Source organism: Babylonia areolata, chromosome 18, assembly GCF_041734735.1.
Source record: "Babylonia areolata isolate BAREFJ2019XMU chromosome 18, ASM4173473v1, whole genome shotgun sequence".
In the NCBI taxonomy this organism is placed as follows: Eukaryota; Metazoa; Mollusca; class Gastropoda; order Neogastropoda; family Buccinidae; genus Babylonia; species Babylonia areolata.
In genome coordinates, this window is record NC_134893.1 from 36334245 (window position 1) to 36357309 (window position 23065).

Here is a 23065-nt window from a genome sequence, read left to right on the forward strand (position 1 = left end):
GGATAGTCCTTGTCTTGTATTCTGGCCCCAATTTCTTTCAGTCGTGTGTTATGACAGAGCAGTTTGTTGTTGTTGTTGACGCATTTAAAACCCCTTGACGTGACACATACGTCCATAGTGACGTCATTGATGACATCATAAAAAGAAAGGAAACGCCTCTGGAAGGCTGAACATTCACACATTTGATCTTCAGTTGTGTATCTCCAGAACATTTTATTTTATTTTATTTTATTTATTTATTTTTTTCTAATTTTTCTGGATATTAGATTTTTGACTTGAAACCCCTCTTTCTACTGCCCCCCCACCCCCCCGGAAGTGAGGGGAGGGGGTGGAGTGGGGGGCGGGGGGGGGGGGGGGGTGATGGGAGGTCTCATTTAATTTTTTTTCATTATCATTATTATTCTTATTATCACATTTCTTAATCATTTTTTAAATTTTAATCTTAATTGCTGGTTGCGCGTGTGCAACAGTGCTGCACGATTTACATGTAGTATAAAACATCAGAGGAAGATTTGTTTGAGTGTGTGTGTTTGTTTGACATTAATTTTATTCGTTTGTTTGTTTTCGATTTATTTTTCTCACATGACATCAGAGGTGGATTTTTATTTTTTTTTTTTAGCTCGTCATTAATTCGTTTGTTTGATGTCGATTTTACTTTTCTTGTTTGTTTTCGATTTTGCTTGTTCTTTTCTGTCTTTTCTCTTTTTTTAATATATTTTTTTCTATTGTTTACGCATTCCTTGTCGGCTTTCTATCAATAGTGTAGCGGTGCTGTGGAGGGGCTGGCAATGTGACCTTTTTTTTTTCTCTGTGACTGTGTACATAGATCAATCAGCACACAGTGTTCCTAATTACGGCCGGCGGCGGTGGCCACAGCACGTGCAAACATATATTCAAGACGAGACAAGACAAGGCAAGACAAGCCAAGGCAAAGCAAGACAAGACAAGACAAGACAGAATGGGTTTCAGCACTGACAGTGTCCGTCTTGACAAGGGTCGCTTGCAGTGTTTTATTTTCAACCTCGAAGCTACGGGGGGAGTGCGAGTTGAATTCTGTAATTGTTTTGCATGCAGCATGTTTTTACCTGCCATGCCCAGTTTTACCTGATTTTACCTGACTTTTTACTCACTGGTTGCTATTTAACCAGCCTGTAAAGCTTTCATTTCTGTACCATTGCCTGAAGAAGCTGTTTTTACGGCGAAATTTTGCTGCTTTTCAAAAATACAAGTTTAAAGACATGCAGAGCCTACTGTTGTTGATACTTTTATATTTTACCGGTCTTGGCAATTACCTCAGTGCTTCTGCAAGGAGCGGAACCCAGGACACGAAGAGAGTGTGAACTATATATATATATATATATGTGTATGTGTGTGTGTGTCTGTGTCTTTGTATATGTCTGTGTCTGTGTGTCGTGAACGAAATTAGAGCGCTTTTATATTCATTCATTCATTCATATTTTATCTTAGCAAGTTTCAACGCTTCGTAGTTTTGAATAAACTTATCACCTTCCTCTTTGTCCTGAAAGAGTTTCATGAGTTTCTGAATTGTCTTTGAGACAGTTAGAGCGCTTCTTAGATTTATGTATCTTGAATGAGTTTCATTCCTTGTTCTTTTATGTCCAGAACAAAGTTACAGCACTGGTTGGGGTGTGTTCGTTTGTTTGGTTTTTGTGGGGTTTTAATTTTTTTTTCTTTTTAAGTTACGTTATTGTTTTGTCTAGAAATAGGTTACGACTTCTGTTCTTCCCCTAACGAACGTAGCTAGAGTGCTCATGTTATTCAGTCTTAGTTTGAACTTGTCAGCACCGAGGGGCAGCATTCATCAACATTCCCCGTGGGGATGCCGGGGGTCTTTCAATATAAATAGCATCCCCGCCTTCTGGAAGTTCTGTGCTAGAAATATCCTCTTTTCTATCACTCTCTTTGTTTCTGCCTTTTTCTTCTTCTTTCTTTCTTCACTGTTGTCTCCTTTTTCTGTCTTCCCAGTCCTTTCCCCTTTCTTTTTTCAAGCAAGCCTTGACATTTTTTCTCTTTTCCACAGTCTGTTATGTACTATCTGTGCTGTTTTGCTCTGGCGATTAGGTAGTGAGATGTAAACACTGGGATCGGCACTAGGTGCCCATTCTGCAGTGTCATTTGCCTATATGACCTTTTATATGTGTTTTTTGTTTGGCTTTGAAGAATTGTTTTTCCCCCCTTTTTTACGGTGCACACGCACTGATCGATCTATCAGTAAAACAGTCAACAATTTTTTTTAATCCAATTCACTCTCTTTTGGTACTCGGGAAAGACAAGTTACAAATATATTATATATTGTCACGAACACTTCAGATACATATCTTTTCACAGATGCGTGCATAATGCACAGACACAGGCAACGATACGCATGTTGAGATGTAAATAATTGGAGATGACAGTCAGAAACGGAGGTTTTCCGAGTGCGGTATCGTGCATAATTCAGCGATCTGGGATCAAAAGAGCAAGTCGATTAAGCGGTTCTGCGTGCTTGCGTGTGTGTTTACCGTGTGTATTTGTTTGTGTGTGTGTGTGTGTGTGTGTGTGTGTGTGTGGATGAAAGAAAGAGAGAGAGGGGGGGAGGGGGGGGGGGGGGGTCAGTGGTCGGTTCATATTCAGGTTTTATTATGTAAAAGTTCGAACATACATGATAGGGACCGTTGACCTTGATTCTCTCTCTCTGTCTCTCTGTCTCTGTCTATCTGTCTGTTTGTCTGCCTCTGTCTCTGTCTCTCTCTGTCTGTCTGTCTGTCTGTCTGTTTCTCTCTCTCTCTCTCAGGGTGTTTTTATGTACAAAATCATGAAGAAATCTGCACCGCCCTATCTTTATAGGGAATTCCCGAAAAAAAAAATCATTCGTAGCAAGAGTACCATTTTTACCCCTCGTCCCAGAACTAACCTTTTCATGTCCTCTCTCACTTATTCTGGTGGTAAACTGTGGAATGAAATCCCCGAGTATCTTAGAAATAGATCTACTATAGCATCTTTCAAAATAGTGTATCAGATATATCTGATGCAACACATGCAATTAGTTCCAGCAAAATCAAAGCATATGATGAGATCCTAGTAAACCAACATAATTTGATTGATTTGTTCTCCATCAGTGTGTAAGCATGGAAAAAGGCGAGTGTAAGTATGCGTGTGAATGTCAATGTACTTGTGTGTTCTAGTACATGTGTTTGATGCCTGTGTGTGCACACACATGTGAGTGTTTGAAGATTTTCATGTGGCAATGTTTTGTATGATTTTCATGATGTTTCCGTAATTGTAGTCTTTGATTCATCCGTTTATGTATCTGTTATTATCTATTTGGTTTGTTCTATGTCATTTATCTATTCACACTTATTTCATTTATTGTGTGTATGTGTGTGTGTATGTATGCGCGTGTGAGGGCATGGTGTAAAGAAGCTTCCAGCTTATCCATTCTACACTCAATAAAACATTTGTCATTGTTATTGTCATTGTCATTGTCTTCAACGTATTCTTATCCTTCCACCAAACCTTTTTCAGGGTTCCCGTCAGTTCTCACCAAATGCATGGGTCAATCATGATATCGAACGCCCCTCCCCCTCCCCCCCACCCCTCACCCCGTCCCACCCTCCACCCCACCCCCCTCCACCGGGTCCTCACTCGACATTTCGAATTTCAAAGGGAGAAGAAACACAAATGAGATTGACATTAAGGGTGGGCGAGAACTGACTGAGTTGAGTCATTTGTTGAGCAGGGTCAATGCTGTTGCTCACGGTGATCCTGTGACGTGGGTGGTCCCCGCTGCGTGTGAGGTACCGCAGGATAAAAATCTTGCTCCGTTTCCACTGACCTGAGGCCTGGATTCAGTCACCCCGGCCCACGAACAACTGCTACCTTCACCGAACCAAGACCCAAACCCTGACCTTAACTAATTTAGTCTTGGGGGCCCTCCCACCTACCCTCCGATATGTACGAGTAATCACTTGCCATGTGTAATAATTGAGGTTTCCGGTAAAGGGTACAAAGGATATAATTTCTACGGTGGAACAGGCTTTTCGAGAACTTCTTTCTCGGTTTGGTTCCATCAAAATTCATGTTTACGATAACATTATTTCTAACCACCTTCTAGTTCCTTACACGCGTTCATGCAAATCCGTGTACAACAAAAAAAGAAGAAATGAGGAAAGGTCGGGGAGGAGGGGGGGGGGGATATAGTGCGCCGGCGGTTGCGGGTCTGCATGAATTTCACGGACCAACCGACAGGATCCATTCCAAATTTGCCGGTTTGCATAGATGACATGATCGGAACTTGGTGTCAGAGCGCAGGTCTGGTTCCTTGATTGTCTGTCCGTCGGCTGAACCTTGCCTGCGGGTCAGAACATGTCCAAAAAAAAAAGCCGCACTACAAATCGGAGGTACCATCAGAACATTCCACCGGTGAATCTTTTTTTTTTCTTTCTTTCTTTTTTTTTTTTTTCTTTTCAGAGGGGAGTATTTAATTAAACTGTAGCACCGCACACCGTGGTTGTCTGTCCGTTGAACCATGCCTGCGGGTCAGAATATGTCCACAGCACTACAAATCGGAGGTAGCCTACCATCAGAACATCACACCGGTGATTTTTTTTTTCTTTTTTTTTTTTTTCCTTTTCTTCAGAGGGGAGTAGTTAGTTTAACTGTTGCACCGCACAGCGGCCGCGAACGTCCTCTTCGCTATATCCCAAAGAGCTTTCTTTGGTTCTCCTCCTCCCTCCCATGACTGTATCGTTGTCAGTCGGCTTTGTGGAGGAATGGAGGTGGAGGCCGCTGGAATCACGCACGCACGCACCAGCCCTTTTCCTTGCGTGTCTGCGGTATCGACGATACGTCTGTGGGAAACGGGAGTTTAGTTGGTCGGGTTGTAACACTAGTCATATTCCCGATTGAAGTTGACAAGGTCTGCAAGGTTAGTGTGTTCCTTCTTCGTTGTGTTTGGGTTGGCGTGCTATATCATATCCTTTTCAGTTTGCGGAAAAGGTTTAGAGATGCTTGCAAGATTGATAATTTTGTTAGCGAACATGGGGCGTGTGTGTGTGTGTGTGTGTGTGTGTGTGTGTGTGTGTGTGTTCTTTATTGTGTTATCCTGGATGATTTTTGTGTTTATATTTGGTCTAGGTTTTAGAGAACATTAGATATTATTCAGCTCATGGGTTCAGTCATTGTACCGTCGGTTAGTGCCGCGATAGACTGATTTGTTTGCAGTGCTTTCGGGTATGTATGTATGACATTAGTTGGTTTGTTTATTTATCTTGTTTTGCTGCATATTATTTTTGTTATCTTCGTTTTGTTACTTGTAATATTCAGTAAAGAGTTAGCTTTCGGGTATGTATGTATGACACCGCGTATTCATTAGTTGGTTTGTTTATTTATCTTGTTTTGCTGCATATTATTTTTGTTATCTTCGTTTTGTTACTTGTAATATTCAGTAAAGAGTTATTGATGATCTTTTTTATCGATATAATTTTGTTGTTGTTGCAACAAGTTCTTTGATTATGTATGTATAAACACAGTGAACAGTGAAAAGTGAGCAGTGAAACTTTAATTCCAAAAAACCCCACAGGGGCACATGGTTATAAAAAGACACACACAATCATACCACTACAGAAAAAACACACACACACACATACGCACACGTATACTCTCTCTCTCTCTTTCCAGTCTCTGTCTCCCCCTCTCTCTCTCACACACACAAACACACACACAAACACACACACACACACACACACACACACACACACACACACACACACATGCTCATGTTTATGTTTCATTGTGTCTTATAAACTTTACTTGAAGGTTTTATGACAATAAAAAGTATTCTATTCTATTCTATTCTATTCTGTTCACACACACACACACACACACACACACACACACACACACACACACACACAGAGAAGACCAAAGACTGAGAGAGAGAGAGAGAGAGGGAAGGGAGATGGCTCGATCGGAGAGAGAAAGCAGGTGTGGGATGCTCAGTGGGAAAGTTGAAAAACTTGGCATAAAGGTTCATTTGAGTTGGCAACTACACCAACGCAGTGGCGAGCTTGCACAGTGGAGTAGTAGTACAAAAAAAACAAAAAAAAACCCACTCCAAAACCACCTTGTCCTTTGAAGTCTCCAGTCGCTTAACTCTCTCCATACGAACGGCGAAAGAGACGACGTTAACAGCGTTTCACCCCAATTACCATCATCAAAATATTGCAAGCGGAAGGCTCTTATACTGAAGAGGTGAATGTTGACAAAGAATACCACAATTCTGACGACGGAAGCTAAAGGTTGGGTCATTGAGACACCCACTGGACATCCGAGGGGTTTGTGTGGAGGAGAAGAGAGGACTGGCCGTACTGAGTGAGTTAACCCTGTTCCTCTGTAAAACTGAATGGCGACGGTCGACAGTGTGATTAGTTTATTCATTTGTTTGCAGCGCGCTGGTGTTTATATAATTTATTCATAGTGTGGTGATTGACAAATACTGGTCTGACATACAGGTCGTTTTGACCTGCCTGTATGCCACTGCATGTCTCTGTCTCTGGTTGTTTGTTTGTCTGTCTCTCTCTCTCATGCTTTTTTTTTTTTTGCATTCCAGACACACACACGCGCATGCACGCGCGCGCACACACACACACACACATACACACACACACATACACACGACTGTCTCTCTCTCTCTCCGGCTCTCTCTCTCTCTCTCTCTCTCTCTCACTCACACACACACACACACACACACACACACACACAGACACACACACGCGACTCTCTCTCTCTCCCCCCTTTCCTCCATCACACACACACACACACACACACACACACACACACACACACACACACACACATTTGCGCGCGCACTATCAGTATAATATCTCTACATCCCTGCTTTCTACTCTTGCCATGTGTTCGCTGCCCCATAAGAAGTAGAACAATTCCGGCTTTAGCATCAACAACACCACAGTGTCATAAAACCTTAATGTGGTCCTCAGTATTTACACGACGTCTCCTCGTTCTCAGTATTTACCTCAACCTGCATATAACATACCCCATCCCCTCCCCTTGAAAAAAAAAAAAAAATCGGAAAACTAAATAAGTTTAAGTGGTTTTTACGGATTGCTCAGGAAATCCGCAAATCGACTGTTATTGTTTTGGTTTTTTTTGTTTCTGTTTAAAAAATTTTTTTTTTTTTTTTTTACCATTACTCATCAGAGGCTGTATGTTCAGTCCCAACATTCCTTCAGTCGTTTTAGCCATGTAGCTTCAGGGCATTTTCCATTATCAAGCGGAAATGGGCAATGAGGTCAGCGATCATCGGTGTGACTTGCGTAATCAGTAAGGGGGGGGGGGGGGGGGGGGAGAGATCAAAGAAAATAATGGTCAATTTCGTGCTAGTGCATTGCCATAACCCACGGAATCTGTCTGGTGAGCGAGGGCTTCGATCTGACCTACAGTGTGTGTGTGTGTGTCAGTGTGTGTGTGTGACGGTGTGTGTGTGTGATGGGGGGGGGGGGGGGTCAGAAGGAAAGGTGTGTGTTGTGCACGCGAAGGGCGTGGGAAGGAAAATAAGGTGACAGCTACCAGGTTGCAGAAAAACAGAAAGCAACGCCCATGCAGTGGAACCGGATAGAGTTGACGAAGGCAGCCGTATGCTGCATGCCTCTCTGCTCTCTCTCTCTCTGCTCTCTCTAACTCTCTCTAAAACAAGGGCCCACCAGTTTTTTGTTTTTGTTGGGTTTTTTCGGTTCTTCCCCCCCCCCACCCCCCCCCCCAAATATTGCCTTTGCAATAGTGAATATTAATCATAAATCAAAGTTTTACTTAGAAGATTGACGAGCGTTTACTGATATGATGTTTATTTATTGACTCCTTTTTCTTTTTTCGTGAAGGATAGCAGGATTTGAGCAGAGCTCCACTGAGATCATTTTTATATAAAAAACAACAACAAAACAACAACAGTAACAGCAGCAAAACTCGCGAATCTCTTGGATAAGTCAGAAGTGCCATTTTTGTCTCCTCAGACAACAGTGGTTGTAAATAAACTACGACTTTGCTCCTTAGTCATGAACTGCTTTTTTCTTCTGTCATAAATTGTTACTGTGCTTTTCACTGATGTTGAGAAGTTTGTTGTTCTTGTTTTTTCCATCTCCTCAAAATGAATTATTGTCATGCGTTTTCTCTGCTGTCAAGAAAAGCTTCCTGCCCTTTCCCAAACTTTAATTATACCAAGTGTAATGTCCAGAGACAGAGAAAGTACAGTGGCCGTAACTGACAGTATCAGGATGGACAGGTCTGAATGATAATTATTTTTTGCTACCAAGGACAACACCAAGGTTCTTGACTTAGCTCGAAAGTGGGATGGATGTATTGCCAAGTCTGATTGTGATGCAGTAAATTGTGGTAGAAGATAATTTTGGGGTGGGGTGGGGGTGGGGTTCCTGTGAGCATTGCTTCAGTTTTGTCAGCACTCAACTTTGATTTATTCTGAGTCATCCAGTCCAGATTGTTCTGGAAGCAGTTGGACATCTCTTGCAAGAGAGGATAAATTTTCAGGGGTGTCACTCATTTTTGAAGCTGAGTGTCATTGGTGTAAAAATGATGACTGACATTGTGGTGGCTGAAGATTTCAGCAAGTGGAGCAGTGTACAGTGTGAAGAGCACCGGGCCTAGATCAGATCCTTGCAAGGCTATGTGTTCGATTTGAACAGGTTCAGATTGGCAGTTGTCAAGTATAACAAACTGGAATGGGTCAGTGAGATAGGATTTGAACGGTCTAAGAGTGATGCAGCTGATTCCAATGAACAAAGAAGACGGGAAAGAAGGACCCAGTGGTTTGTTATGTCAAACGCGGCTGGCAAGTCAGGAGGAGTGAGTAGGGCGATTTTTCCGGAGTTGGACGCTAACAGCAAATAATTCAGGATGTAGAGGAGAGTGGTTTTCGGTACTGTAGTCAGCACAATCGGCAGACTGAAAAGGGTGGAGGAGTTCGTTGAAGTGAATTAGGTGGTTATTGAGCTACTTCAGGACGGCTGTTCTAGACATGTGGACACTAGAGAAGAAGGTATGAAACTGCTTCTTTACATATATTGTGGAAAAGGCTGATGTGGATAGTTAAACCGTGGAGCTTTGACCGCTATGTCTGTCCTTGTCTGCCTGTCCGCCTCTCTTCCTCTCTATTTCTATTCTCCTTCCCGACCTCTTCCCCTGCCCCCCGAACCCCCGCCCCCCTCCTCACCCCCCTCTCTCTTACATATACGTACTTCTCCCCTTCTCTGCTCCTTCCCTACTCAGCCTCTTCACACACACCCCCTTCCACCCCACCCAACCAGCTTTCTCCACCACCACTCCACCTCCGCCACTCACCCGGTCCAGGGCTCGATGAAAATCAGATCAGTGTCAGACCTCGTCAGACAAGGCCAGGTGGCCCTTCTGTGTCAACAACCGCAACACGGTTCCATGTACAAGGGAAAGTATAGGGCAACAGACGGAGGATAGGGTTTGAACTCAGGTCAGATCAGTGTCAGAGCTGGTCAGTCAAGGCCGGCTGGCCTTCTGTGTCAACAACTACAACACGATTCCATGTACAAGGGAAAGTAAAGGGCAACAGAGGACAGGGTTTGAACAGGGGTCAGAGGTATTATTAATCCCTCCTGCCTTACTGTGACTGTGGGTGAAGGAACCAGATGTATATTTGGTAAAGGCATCCATACCTGAAAATAGAGTTGGTGAATGTGAGTGGGATTTTTTTTTTTTTTTTTTTTTAATGTGACTGGGATTTGGACCCAGGAACTTAAGATTGAAAGTCCAATGGCTTTACCACTGTACTGTACTGTTGCACCTGTGTCTGGTCATGTGGGAACAGTTTTTCCTCACTTATCATATATATATATATATATATATATATATATATATATATATACAGTCTTTTTCCCTTTCTCATCATCCATATCTATATCTCTATATATCTCTCTATGTATCTCTCTTCCCCCCCTCTCTCTCTCTATGTATGTATGTGTATGTATATATATATATATATATATATCTGTGTGTGTGTCTCTCTGTGTGTTCTCCTTGCTCATGTATTTGATGCTTTTTGTTTTTCTTGGTTTTATGTTTGGTTGCTGAATTTTCTTTGTTCTTTCTTTGTTTCTTTCTTTTATTCTTTCATTTATGCGGTCTTTCTTCACTTTTGTCTTTTTCTCTCTGTCTGTGTCTCTCTTTTTTTTTATTTTAAATTTTTATTGTTTTTTTTTTTTTTTACTATATATATATATATATATATATTTTTTTTTTTTTTTCTCAAGGCCTGACTAAGTGCGTTGGGTTATGCTGCTGGTCAGGCATCTGCTTGGCAGATGTGGTGTCGCGTATATGGATTTGACCGAACACAGTGACGCCTCCTTGAGCGACTGTTACTGATACTGATACTGTGTCTCAGAATGATTTTTTGTTTCATTGTTTTGAAAATGATTGTATTAAAAAAATATATTGTGTATTCAAACAGGAGTCCACCACCCAAGCTGTCCAGTTCACACACTTGGTCTGCTGAGTTCCACGACTTCATTGCAAAGTGAGCCTTTCCTTGTATTTGTTCTGTTTTCAATGGCCACCATTTAATCGTCAAACAAGCACTGACCCTCTCATGGTCAACACATGCCCCCCTTAAATAAAGGGTGGAGTGGGGGTTGTGGGGGGGGGGGGGACTAGCTCATATACAGGACTGAACCCAGATTCTGGAAAGTTCTTAGTTTTATGGGTTGACCACTTCATCACAAGAATTTACATATAAGAACCAACATGAGACAATATAAAATGAGTTGGACGAAGAGAGACAGTGCGAAGGTTGGATATATTATGTATATGCATATGCATGATTTTATTATATAGACACTTTTAATCTTAACTGATTAAGTATCAGCTTAACTCTCTCCATACGAACGGCGAAAGAGACGACATTAACAGCGTTTCACCCCAGTTACCATCATCAAACTATTGCAAGCGGAAGGCTCTTATACTGAAGAGGTGAATGTTGACAAAGAATACCACAATTCTGACGACGGAAGCTAAAGGTTGGGTCATTCAGACACCCACTGGACATCCGAGGGGTCTGTGTAGAGGAGAAGAGAGGACTGGCCGTACTGAGTGAGTTAAAATTGTCTCCAGATCTGCCTGAAAGCTATGGAACTCGTGGACAGTAGTCAGGATATTAAATGTCAGTCCCAGTGTGGAGAATTGTGGGCTTGCCTTACTTCCTTCCTTTTCAGGTTTTTTCTTTTTTTTTCTTTCCTTCTTACAGTTTGATTTTAGGCCTTCATTATATTGTTAAGCAGTAGATTTTCACTTAGTCATATGTGAAATGATATCCATTGTTGCAAGTAGGCAGAGTGCTAGATTTGAATCTGATTTCAGAAATGTAAAAGTGCACCATTTTCTTTGTATCACATTTCAGCCAAAATAGATTTACCTGTGTGAAATTTGGGCAGCTCTCCCCAGGGGGAATATTGCCATACCCTGGCACCTCCCTTTTTTCCCCTTGTTTTTCTGTCTGCATTTGCAAAAAATTTTTCCCCTATTGAAATGTAGTGTTTTTTGTTTATTTTAATATAATCTTGCCAAGGACAACTCATGTATTCCTGGGGGTTCTGGTGCATACCAGGGTGCATTCTGCACATTGGTTCTCAGTGTATTGTATCATATGAAGGACTAGCACCCAGGCCTTTTACACATGGTAAAGTGGAGGTGTGGTAAAAGACCATTCCTTGGGGGCATTGAATCTGGGACTTGCTTCCTAGCTCCTGCTGTTCTTGTCTAGAGGCGTGTCAAACAGACGGGCAGGATGAATCATGTACCCCCCACCCCCACTTTACTTTTGGGGGCACATAAAACAAATGTAGGAAGGTATGTATACAAGCTGATCACAATCAGAAAAAAAATTAATATCTATGTACAGACTACGCACACAAATGCATGTAACAGCATATATGCACAACCCTTTAGCTAGTCACCTGAGATGGATGTCAACATTTGAACACAAATGTAGATAATATGCTCCCCCCCTCACCCCCCCCCCCCCCCCCCCACACACACACATGCAGACACACAGACTCACAGACACACACAGACACACAGACAGACACATACACACACACACAAAGAAAAGGAATCATCATCAGGTATTCATTAACACTGAACACTTAACGCCAAAAAACTGCTTTCCTGGTCATGCCCTTACATTCCTCCTGTAGTTAATCAATAAGACTGCAAGAGAGAAAAAAGATGATTGGTGCAGCTTGATCCATGGTGCATGGCATGCACACATGAGAACTTGGGGATAGGGGGTGGAGGAGAGGGGCGGGAGGGAGTCCAATTCTTGGGCTCAACACGCTAAACCGCTCCCACCTGTCAGGACCCTGTATGTTTACGGTCTGCACAGCATGATGGCTAGATGCTTGTTGTGCATGTTTTGGTGCGCAGTGACATTTTGCCTCGCATGCAGTGGAAGATTACCATGGCCTTGGGGCAGAAAGCTCAGTAATGCCACAAGATGGTCTTTGTGGCTGTGGCTGTCCGGGGCTGTAAACTTCTTTACTGGTTTGAAACATGGCAGTCTGTGTAAGGGGTGGTCGAGGGGTAGGGGCATAAGGAGATTTCTGTGGCAGGCTTGGCTGCTTTTGCTTGATTTGTTTGTTTCGTACATGTGAAGCCTGCAGCAGCGCCAGCTGCGCACAAAACAAATGCTTACTTGTGCTTGCGTTAGTTAGATGCTCGCAAACATACGCATTTATTTCCTAATATTCGTATTTGCACACATTCCCTCCCCTCTTTTCTCTCCTGCATGCCTCCATGGTCCCCCCCCACCCCCCACAACCCCACCTCCCCTCAACCCAACCGCCTCCTCTACCTATATACCAAATGAGAATAGAAAAAAAAAAAACCAGAGGAAGACAAATTCGCACTTATCATCTCAGCCTTCCACACACACACTCACACGCATGCACTCATGCACACGCATGCATGCACACACATATGCACACAAGCACATGTGCACACGCACACACACATGCAGTATTTGTTTTGTTTTTTTAAGAAGGTAAAATCAAAGGTTACAAGCTTTATGATTCTTTTGTTTTCAGATGTCTGGTGAAGGATTTTGAAAAACGACCCTTTACCAAAGACCTGTTGTCTCATCCATTTCTGCAGCAGGTCCCACGGGACACTACACAGGTAACTCATTTCACCTGCTTTCCTCTCCATTCTTTCTGGGACATTTCACCTGCTTTCCTCTCCATTCTTTCTGGGACATTTCACCTGCTTTCCTCTCCATCTTTCTGGAACATTTCACCTGCTTTCCTCTCCATTCTTTCTGGAACATTTCACCAGCTTTCCTCTCCATTCTTTCTGGAACATTTCACCTGCTTTCCTCTCCATTCTTTCTGGGACATTTCACCTGCTTTCCTCTCCATTCTTTCTGGGACATTTCACCTGCTTTCCTCTCCATTCTTTCTGGAACATTTCACCTGCTTTCCTCTCCATTCTCTCTGGGACATTTCACCTGCTTTCCTCTCCATCTTTCTGGAACATTTCACCTGCTTTCCTCTCCATTCTTTCTGGGACATTTCACCTGCTTTCCTCTCCATTCTTTCTGGGATTTTTCACCTGCTTTCCTCTCCATTCTTTCTGGGACATTTCACCTGCTTTCCTCTCCATTCTTTCTTTCTGGGACATTTCACCAGCTTTCCTCTCCATTCTTTCTGGGACATTTCACCAGCTTTCCTCTCCATTCTTTCTGGGACATTTCACCTGCTTTCCTCTCCATCTTTCTGGGACATTTCACCTGCTTTCCTCTCCATTCTTTCTGGGACATTTCACCTGCTTTCCTCTCCATCTTTCTGGGACATTTCACCTGCTTTCCTCTCCATTCTTTCTGGGACATTTCAACTGGTTTCCTCTCCATTCTTTCTTTCTGGAACATTTCACCTGCTTTCCTCTCCATTCTTTCTGGGACATTTCACCTGCTTTCCTCTCCATTCTTTCCGGGACATTTCACCTGCTTTCTTCTCCATTCTCTCCTGGGTCTGTTGTTGGAGGAACACGGTGATGACCTCCACCCCAGGGGTGATGCTGATTCAGCATTTATTGTCATCAGTAAGAGACTTATTTGGTGGTGCCTTGCTTTTGTTGTATCAGAACAGGAACAAATGAACGCCACCAAAGTGACTGGAGGTCAGTGCAGAACTTCCACACATGTGTGGCATCCTTACAGTCTAACATCAACACCTCCCTGTAAACTGCCAGTGCTAGGACCACAGCAGACTTCTTCTTCTTGGCATTCACAGCAAGATTATCAGTCCAGTTCTGGCAATGAATGATGTTGTGTTCTCCAGCTTTTTGTGGCTGACATGTAGTTAAGTTGTGTGTAGAGTGTCGACAGGCCACACATCTTGTCATGCCTGTTTGCACAGGGGGTAGTTTTGGAGAAGGGGCTCTGTTGTTTGGTCTTCCTGTCCACAGGGACAAGTGGGAGACAGCACTAGTGTCAGTTTTCAGTAAAAGTGATTGTTCAGTCTGTTGTGATCGTTGGGAAGTTTGTCCAGTCTGTTGTGATCGATGGAAAGTTTGTCCAGTCAGTTGTGATCAGTGGGAAGTTTGTCCAGTCTGTTGTGATCAATGGGAAGTTTGTCCAGTCTATTGTGATCAAGTCTTAAAAGCAATAGCAACATTGTACCCAAAATGTTTGGTATGAATCGCCCCTTTCTTATTTTCTTAACTCAGTTCAAAACTGGCTTAAAAACACATTTGTACAAATCTGTTTTCATGGATGTTTTGGTGCTGGCATGTGGTGTGGCATGTTATTATTATTTGCTGCCTTTAACATTTTTTTTCTTTATGAACCTCTGTGGCAGATTCAGATAGGCACTGGACTTATGACCCAGAGTTCACCTATGATCAAGGCTGTGTCCTTGGGAAAGACACTTTACTCCGATTTTCAGCACACCACCCTTGAATGAATAGGTATCTAACTTCTGTTGATGAAGCTTCTTCTTCTTCCTTTTCTTCATTCGTGGGCTGCAACTCTCATGTTCACTCATATGTACACGAGTGGGCTTTTACATCTATGACCGTTTTGACCTCACCATGTAGGCAGCCATACATTGTTTTTTGGGGATGTGCATGCTGGGTATGCTCATGTTTCCATAACCCACCGAATGCTGACATGGATTACATGATCTTCAGCATGTGTATTTGATCCTCTGCTTGCGCATACACACGAAGGAGGTTCAGGCACAAGCAGGTCTGCACATATGTTAACCTGGGAGGTCAGAAATATTTTCACCCTTTACCCACCAGGCGCTGGTACCGAGATTCAAACCCTGGAACCTCAGATTGAAAGTCCAACGCTTTAACCACTCGGCTATTGCACCCATCATTGATGAAGCTTAAAACATCAGTTTGAGAGGATTGGGCCCTGCCTCCCTATGCCGTGTGCCCAAGACACGGGGGGATGTGAATCCTGATGACTGTAAAAGGCTGTGGCACCTGTACCTTTTCATTTCCTGCCTGACACAGCTGCGCAAGAAGCTGGTGGAGCTGACGTCCAGCATGGAGCAGAAGGTGCACGCCCCTGACGTGACCACCAAGAACGGGCAGCTCAAGTCTGGCCGCAAGACTCGCAAAGATGCCTCCTCCCCAACTGTCGATGACCTCGCCACTCTGGAGGTGCTCGATGAGGTGAGACCTGATAGAGTGATGGTCTGAGACAAGGGTGGAGAGAGTGAGAGAGAAAGAGAGAGAGTGAGTGTGAGTGAGAGGGAGAGAGAGAGAGAAAGAGAGAGAGAGACACACACACACAGACACATGGACAGATAAAGGGGATGTGGAGGAGTGGTGTGCGTTAGTGTGTGTGTGAGTGTGAAAGAGAGAGAGGGAAAGAGACAGATAGAGAGAGAGAGAGAGAGATGTGTGGAGGAGAAATCTTAATGTTTGAATGAATCTTTGGGAATTTTGGAAAGAAAATTCCATGTGCTGATCTTTGTCTTTCTCTCACACAAACATCAACACAAACATAATAATATAATAATAATAATATTTTATTTTTATATAGCGCTATAATACAAGCATAAGCAAGCTCTAAGCGCTTTACAATCCACTACCTAAAGTGAAACAAGAAAGCATATAAAAAGTAGTAGAAACATAAAACAGAATCATTAATATTATAAAAAAAAACACAATGCATAAAACTCACAAAGTAACATACTATAAATACTACAACTGTTACACTCCAACACTCACACTAACACACACGCACACACACACACACATGATTAAACGGCTGAGATGACAGCAATTTTCACTTAAAATACATATATGTAAAAAGGAACATAACTGTAATCTGCATGCCATAGATTTTGTAAAAATTGTAAAATAAAATTTTGGATAGAAAAGGTAAAAGGGGTAAAAATTAGGTCATTCTCCCTTTCGAACCACACCACCACCATCCATCTATGCACCCCCATTCTCTCCACTCTCCCATCACACACACTCACATTGCCATGGGCCTGGGACAACAGCACTATTTGAGTTATGACAAGTATTTTTTAAAGAGATAAGTTTTAAGATTTGCTTTAAAGGTAGATAGATGAGTTGTTTGTCTGAGAGCAATAGGCAGAGAATTCCAAGTTGTTGGGCTGAAGACAGAAAATGACCTCTTTCCACAGGAGTTAAGGAAGTATCGGGGAACAGTTAGCTGGGAGGAATCAAGAGATCTCAATGTTCTGTTTGGCAAGTATGGGTTAACAAGCTCAGAAAGATAAGAGGGTGTGGTATCACAATTCAGGCACTGAAAGCATAGACAGGCAACTTTATATTCAATTCTGGCTTGAACAGGCAACCAATGAAGTGTCCACAGGAGAGCAATAGCACTCTCTCTCCTCGACTTTTTAAGGACGAGTCGAGCTGCACTATTCTGTATTTTCTGGAGCTTGTAGAGTTTATCATTGGGAAGGCCAGCTAAGAGAGAATTACAATAATCTAGGCGGGATAGAATGAAGACAACAGCAAGTTTGTTGGCGGCATCAGCAGACAGGAAGGGGCGGATTTTACTAATCTTACGAAGCTGAAAGTAAAGAACTTTACACAGGTGGATCACATGAGTTTCAATCGTGAGGGATGGATCGAGGTAGAAACCAAGATTACGGACAGAACTAGAAAAAGAAATTTCTATGTCAGAATAAATGATAGACGTTGTATTTATCTGCTTGAGCTTATTTTTATTGCCAGTCAACATGAGTTCTGTTTTGTCATCATTCATTTTTAGTTTGTTTTGCTTCATCCACTTTGCTACATTTTCTGTACCAGTTTTAAATTTAGAAGCTAAACATGGAATTTCACATAAAACACACATGTGCATGCACGCACACACAGACACACAAACACACACACACACACACACACACACACACACCAAAGGTGTCAATGCAACACTGACACACATAAGATAAACCACAAAGATCTCCCTCCACACAAGTTTTTATTGCATGAAGTAGACTCTTAATCATATCATCAACTTTTTCAGGAGACAATAGTGTATCCATTTCTGTTTTTACACCATCAAGTAGATTATTATCTTCCACTTTTTCTGTTTTCAAACCATGGAGTAGACTTTTGTCTTCCACTTTTTTCAGGATACAAAAGTGCATACCTTTCTGTTTTTACACCATGAGCTCCACTCTTGTCTTCCACTTTTTTCAGGATACAAAAGTGCATACCTTTCTGTTTTCACACCATGAGCTCCACTCTTGTCTTCCACTTTTTTCAGGGGACAGTCGTGATCTCTTTCTGTTTTCAGACCATGAGCTCCACTCTTGTCGTCCACTTTTTTCAGGGGACAGTCGTGATCTCTTTCTGTTTTCAGACCATGAGCTCCACTTTTGTCGTCCACTTTTTTTTCAGGAGACAGTAGTGATCTCTTTCTGTTTTCAAACCATGGGCTCCACTCTTGTCTTTCACTTTTCTTTTTCAGGAGACAAAAGTGTATTTCTGTTTTCAGACCATGAACTCAGCTCCTGTCTTTCACATTTTTCAGGACACAATAGTCTATCCCTTTCAGTTTTTGCTTCTTTATCTTCCACTTTTTCAGGAAACAGTAGTGTAGCCCTTCTTGTTTTCAAACCGTGAACTCAACTCATGTCATTGGCTGTTTTCAGGAGACGACAGTGTATCCCTTTCTGTTTTCACACCGTGAACCCGACTCGTCTTCAACTTTTTATTTTATTTTATGGAGACAATAGTGTATTACTTTCTGTTTTCAGACCATAAAATAGACTCTTACCTTCCACTTTTTTAAAGACAAAAGTACATTCCTTTTTGTTTTTATACCATGAACCGTACTTTTATTTTCCACTTTCTCAGGAGACAATAGAGTGTATCCCTTTCTGTTTTCAAACCGTGAACTCAACTCGTGTCATTTGCTGTTTACAGGAGACGATAGTGGATCAGCTGTGTGATCGTTACCAAGATGATACCATCTACACCTACATCGGGGACATACTGCTGGCGGTTAACCCCTTCACTCCTCTCACAATCTACACTGAAGAGGTAGGCCTCCGTTACCTTGACGCCTCTTGATATAGGGTTGAATATCGTGAAGATATATCTTTGTGTCATTGATGTAAGCATGAAATATATTGGGTTTATATGGTGTGTGTGTGTGTGTGTGTGTGTGTGTGTGTGTATTGCAGAATATTTAACTTAATGATATTAATGTAAGCATGAAATATTTTTGGGTTATATGGTGTGTGTGTGTGTGTGTGTGTGTGTGTGTGTGTGTGTGTGCATGCAGAAGATTAAGTATGCAAATGAAAGATAGTGAAATCCATCCAGCAGTCAGTGAATTAAGAAATCTTGATTATGCCCAGCACTCGCCCACTCCAGAAAACTGACAATGGCTGCCTAAATGACTGGGGAAAATAAGCCATGCTGAAAAATCCCACTGATAGAAATAATTGAATGTGAATGGTTGTGTTGCAGCTGAGGAAAGTAGCAAAAGAAGACATACACATACTAGCCTTTACTTGTTATGATTACATGTGTGTGTGTGTGTGTGTGTTCATTCCTCTGTGTTTGTTTGTTTGTGTGTGTGTGCATGTGTGTTTCTGTGTGTGTGTGTGTGTGTGTGTGTGGTCATTCCTCTGTATGAGTGTGTGTGTGTGTTTGTGCGTGATTGGGTGTTTGCTTGTTTGTTTGTTCCTGTGTGTGTGTGTGTGTGTGTGTGTGTGTGTGTGTGTGTGTGTGTGTGTGTGTGCGAGTGTGTGTGTGCATATAGTCATTCCTCTATATGAGTGTGTGTGTGTGTATGTGTGTGTGCATGTGTGTGTGTGTGTATGGGCATGTGTGTGTGTGTGTGTTCAAATCCTCTGCGTGAGTGTTTTATGTGTATAAATGGATGGGTGGATGGGTGCTGTTGGTGTACAAGCATGTAACATCACTGCTAATTGTTTCCACCCCGCCCCCAAACCAAGGGGAAAAAAAGAAAAGAAAGAAAGGGACTCTACCAGCATTAATCATGAGGATGAACATGGACACACATTAATAAAATTTAAAAAAAAACCCACCCAAAACCCACTGATGTCCTGTGTACCCACCCCATTGAACACAAAACAAGAAGAACACACAAACTGTCTTCATGTTGTGTGAATGGTCACTTGTTCCTCTGTGTTCCGTGTGACACAGTACTCCAAGAAGTACATGCATGCAGCCAAGGCGGAGAACAGTCCCCACATCTTCGCAGTGGCTGACCAGTCGTACCAGACCATGATGCACCACCAGCACAATCAGGTGAGGTGCTGTGTGTGCCAGGGCTCTGGCTCTGTTGCTGTCAGTGAAATTAATCATCAACTGTGTTGTACTCTGATTGTAATAGTGTGTGGAGTGGAGTGATGGCCTAGAGGTAACGCGTCCGCCCAGGAAGCGAGAGAATCTGAGCGCGCTGGTTCGAATCATGGTATGGTCGCTGATATTTTTCCCCCTCCACTAGACCTTGAGCGGTGGTCTGGACACTAGTCATGCAGATGAGATGATAAACTGAGGTCCCTTGTGCAGCATGCACTTACTGCACATAAAAGAACCCACGGCAACAAAAGGGTTGTGCATTGTGATTCTCAATGACATGTGTACCTGTGTTTGTAGTGCATTGTGAACAGTGGGGAGTCCAGGGCAGGCTAAACACTGAGAAAGCGCCAACCTAGTGAATAGATGATCAGTGAGAATCAGTTACAAGTGTACTATGTTTGCAGTGCATTGTGATTTTCAAAGACATGTGTACCTGTATTTGCAGTGCATTGTGATCAGTAGGGAGTCCGGCGCGGGCAAAATGGAAAGTGCCAACCTAGTGAACAGATGATGAGTGAGAATCAGTGACATGTGTACCTGTGTTTGCAGAGCATTGTGATTCTCAGTGACATGTGTACCTGTGTTTGCAGAGCATTGTGATTCTCAAGGACATGTGTACCTGTGTTTGCAGAGCATTGTGATTCTCAAGGACATGTGTACCTGTGTTTGCAGTGCATTGTGATCAGTGGGGAGTCTGGTGCGGGCAAAACGGAAAGCGCCAACCTGCTGGTGCAGCAGCTGACACAGCTGGGCAAGGTCAGAGGCTGTACAATACTGTCAGCTTCCTCACTGCTTTAAGTTGTTGGCGTCTGTACTGTGTCCAAAACTGTGTCTGTACTGTGTGCAGAACTGTGTACTGTACTGTGTCTGTACTGTGTGCAGAACTGTGTCTGTACTGTGTGCAGAACTGTGTCTGTACTGTGTGCAGAATTGTGTCTGTACTGTGTGCAGAACTGTGTCTGTACTGTGTGCAGAACTGTGTATGTACTGTGTGCAGAACTGTGTCTGTACTGTGTCTGTACTGTGTGCAGAACTGTGTCTGTACTGTGTGCAGAACTGTGTCTGTACTGTGTCTGTACTGTGTGCAGAACTGTGTCTGTACTGTGTGCAGAACTGTGTCTGTACTGTGTGCAGAACTGTGTCTGTACTGTGTCTGTACTGTGTGCAGAACTGTGTCTGTACTGTGTGCAGAACTGTGTCTGTACTGTGTCTGTACTGTGTGCAGAACTGTGTCTGTACTGTGTCTGTACTGTGTGCAGAACTGTGTCTGTACTGTGTCTGTACTGTGTGCAGAACTGTGTCTGTACTGTGTGCAGAACTGTGTCTGTACTGTGTGCAGAACTGTGTCTGTACCGTGTGCAGAACTGTGTCTGTTCTGTGTGCAGAACTGTGTCTGTACTGTGTGCAGAATTGTGTCTATTCTGTGTGCAGAACTGGGTCTGTACTGTGTGCAGAACTGTGTCTGTACTGTGTGCAGAACTGTGTCTGTACTGTGTGCAGAACTGTCTGTACTGTGTCCAAAACTGTGTCTGTACTGTGTGCAGAATTGTGTCTGTTCTGTGTGCAGAACTGGGTCTGTAATGTGTGCAGAACTGTGTCTGTACTGTGTCTGTACTGTGTGCAGAACTGTGTCTGTACTGTGTCTGTACTGTGTCCAGAACTGTGTCTGTACTGTGTGCAGAACTGTGTCTGTACTGTCTGCAGAACTGTCTGTACTGTGTCTGTACTGTGTCCAAAACTGTGTCTGTACTGTCTGCAGAATTGTGTCTGTTCTGTGTGCAGAACTGTGTCTATACTGTGTCTGTACTGTGTCCAAAACTGTGTCTGTACTGTGTCCAAAACTGGGTCTGTAATGTGTGCAGAACTGTGTCTGTACTGTGTCTGTACTGTGTGCAGAACTGTGTCTGTACTGTGTGCAGAACTGTGTCTGTACTGTGTCTGTACTGTGTGCAGAACTGTGTCTGTACTGTGTGCAGAACTGTGTCTGTACTGTGTCTGTACTGTGTGCAGAACTGTGTCTGTACTGTGTCTGTACTGTGTGCAGAACTGTGTCTGTACTGTGTGCAGAACTGTGTCTGTACTGTGTGCAGAACTGTGTCTGTGCTGTGTCTGTACTGTGTGCAGAACTGTGTCTGTACTGTGTGCAGAACTGTGTCTGTACTGTGTCTGTACTGTGTGCAGAACTGTGTCTGTACTGTGTCTGTACCGTGTGCAGAACTGTGTCTGTCCTGTGTCTGTACTGTGTGCAGAACTGTGTCTGTACTGTGTCTGTACCGTGTGCAGAACTGTGTCTGTTCTGTGTGCAGAACTGTGTCTGTACTGTGTGCAGAATTGTGTCTGTTCTGTGTGCAGAACTGGGTCTGTTCTGTGTGCAGAACTGGGTCTGTACTGTGTGCAGAACTGTCTGTACTGTGTCCAAAACTGTGTCTGTACTGTGTGCAGAACTGTCTGTACTGTGTCTGTATTGTGTGCAGAATTGTGTCTGTTCTGTGAGGAGAACTGGGTCTATAATGTGTGCAGAACTGTGTCTGTACTGTGTCTGTACTGTGTGCAGAACTGTGTCTGTACTGTGTCTGTACTGTGTCCAGAACTGTGTCTGTTCTGTGTGCAGAACTGTGTCTGTACTGTCTGCAGAACTGTCTGTACTGTGTCTGTACTGTGTCCAAAACTGTGTCTGTACTGTCTGCAGAACTGTGTCTGTTCTGTGTGCAGAACTGTGTCTGTACTGTGTCTGTACTGTGTGCAGAACTGTCTGTACTGTGTCCAAAACTGTGTCTGTACTGTGTGCAGAACTGTGTCTGTACTGTGTCTGTACTGTGTGCAGAACTGTCTGTACTGTGTCTGTACTGTGTCCAAAACTGTGTCTGTACTGTGTGCAGAATTGTGTCTGTTCTGTGTGCAGAACTGTGTCTGTACTGTGTGCAGAACTGTACTGTGTCTGTACTGTGTGCAGAACTGTGTCTGTACTGTGTCTGTACTGTGTGCAGAACTGTGTCTGTACTGTGTCCAAAACTGTGTCTGTACTGTGTGCAGAACTGTGTCTGTTCTGTGTGCAGAACTGTGTCTATACTGTGTGCAGAACTGTGTCTGTACTGTGCCTGTGTCCTCTCTGTAGAGAGGAGGGTGGCAGAATGGTTAAGACGCTCATCTGCCAGTACAGAGTCCATGA

At 43.1% G+C, this 23065-nt stretch overlaps 1 protein-coding gene across 1 annotated transcript in view; it reads left to right on the top strand.

Annotated features, from left to right (window-relative positions):
• LOC143292230 (myosin-IIIb-like) overlaps positions 1-23065 on the top strand; it is a 151446-nt gene that overhangs the window by 43686 nt on the left and 84695 nt on the right. Inside the window, 6 exon segments of the mRNA XM_076602418.1 lie at positions 10514-10579; positions 13143-13233; positions 15577-15738; positions 18487-18603; positions 19738-19842; positions 20569-20652. Coding sequence (XP_076458533.1) covers positions 10514-10579; positions 13143-13233; positions 15577-15738; positions 18487-18603; positions 19738-19842; positions 20569-20652 — 625 coding nt within the window.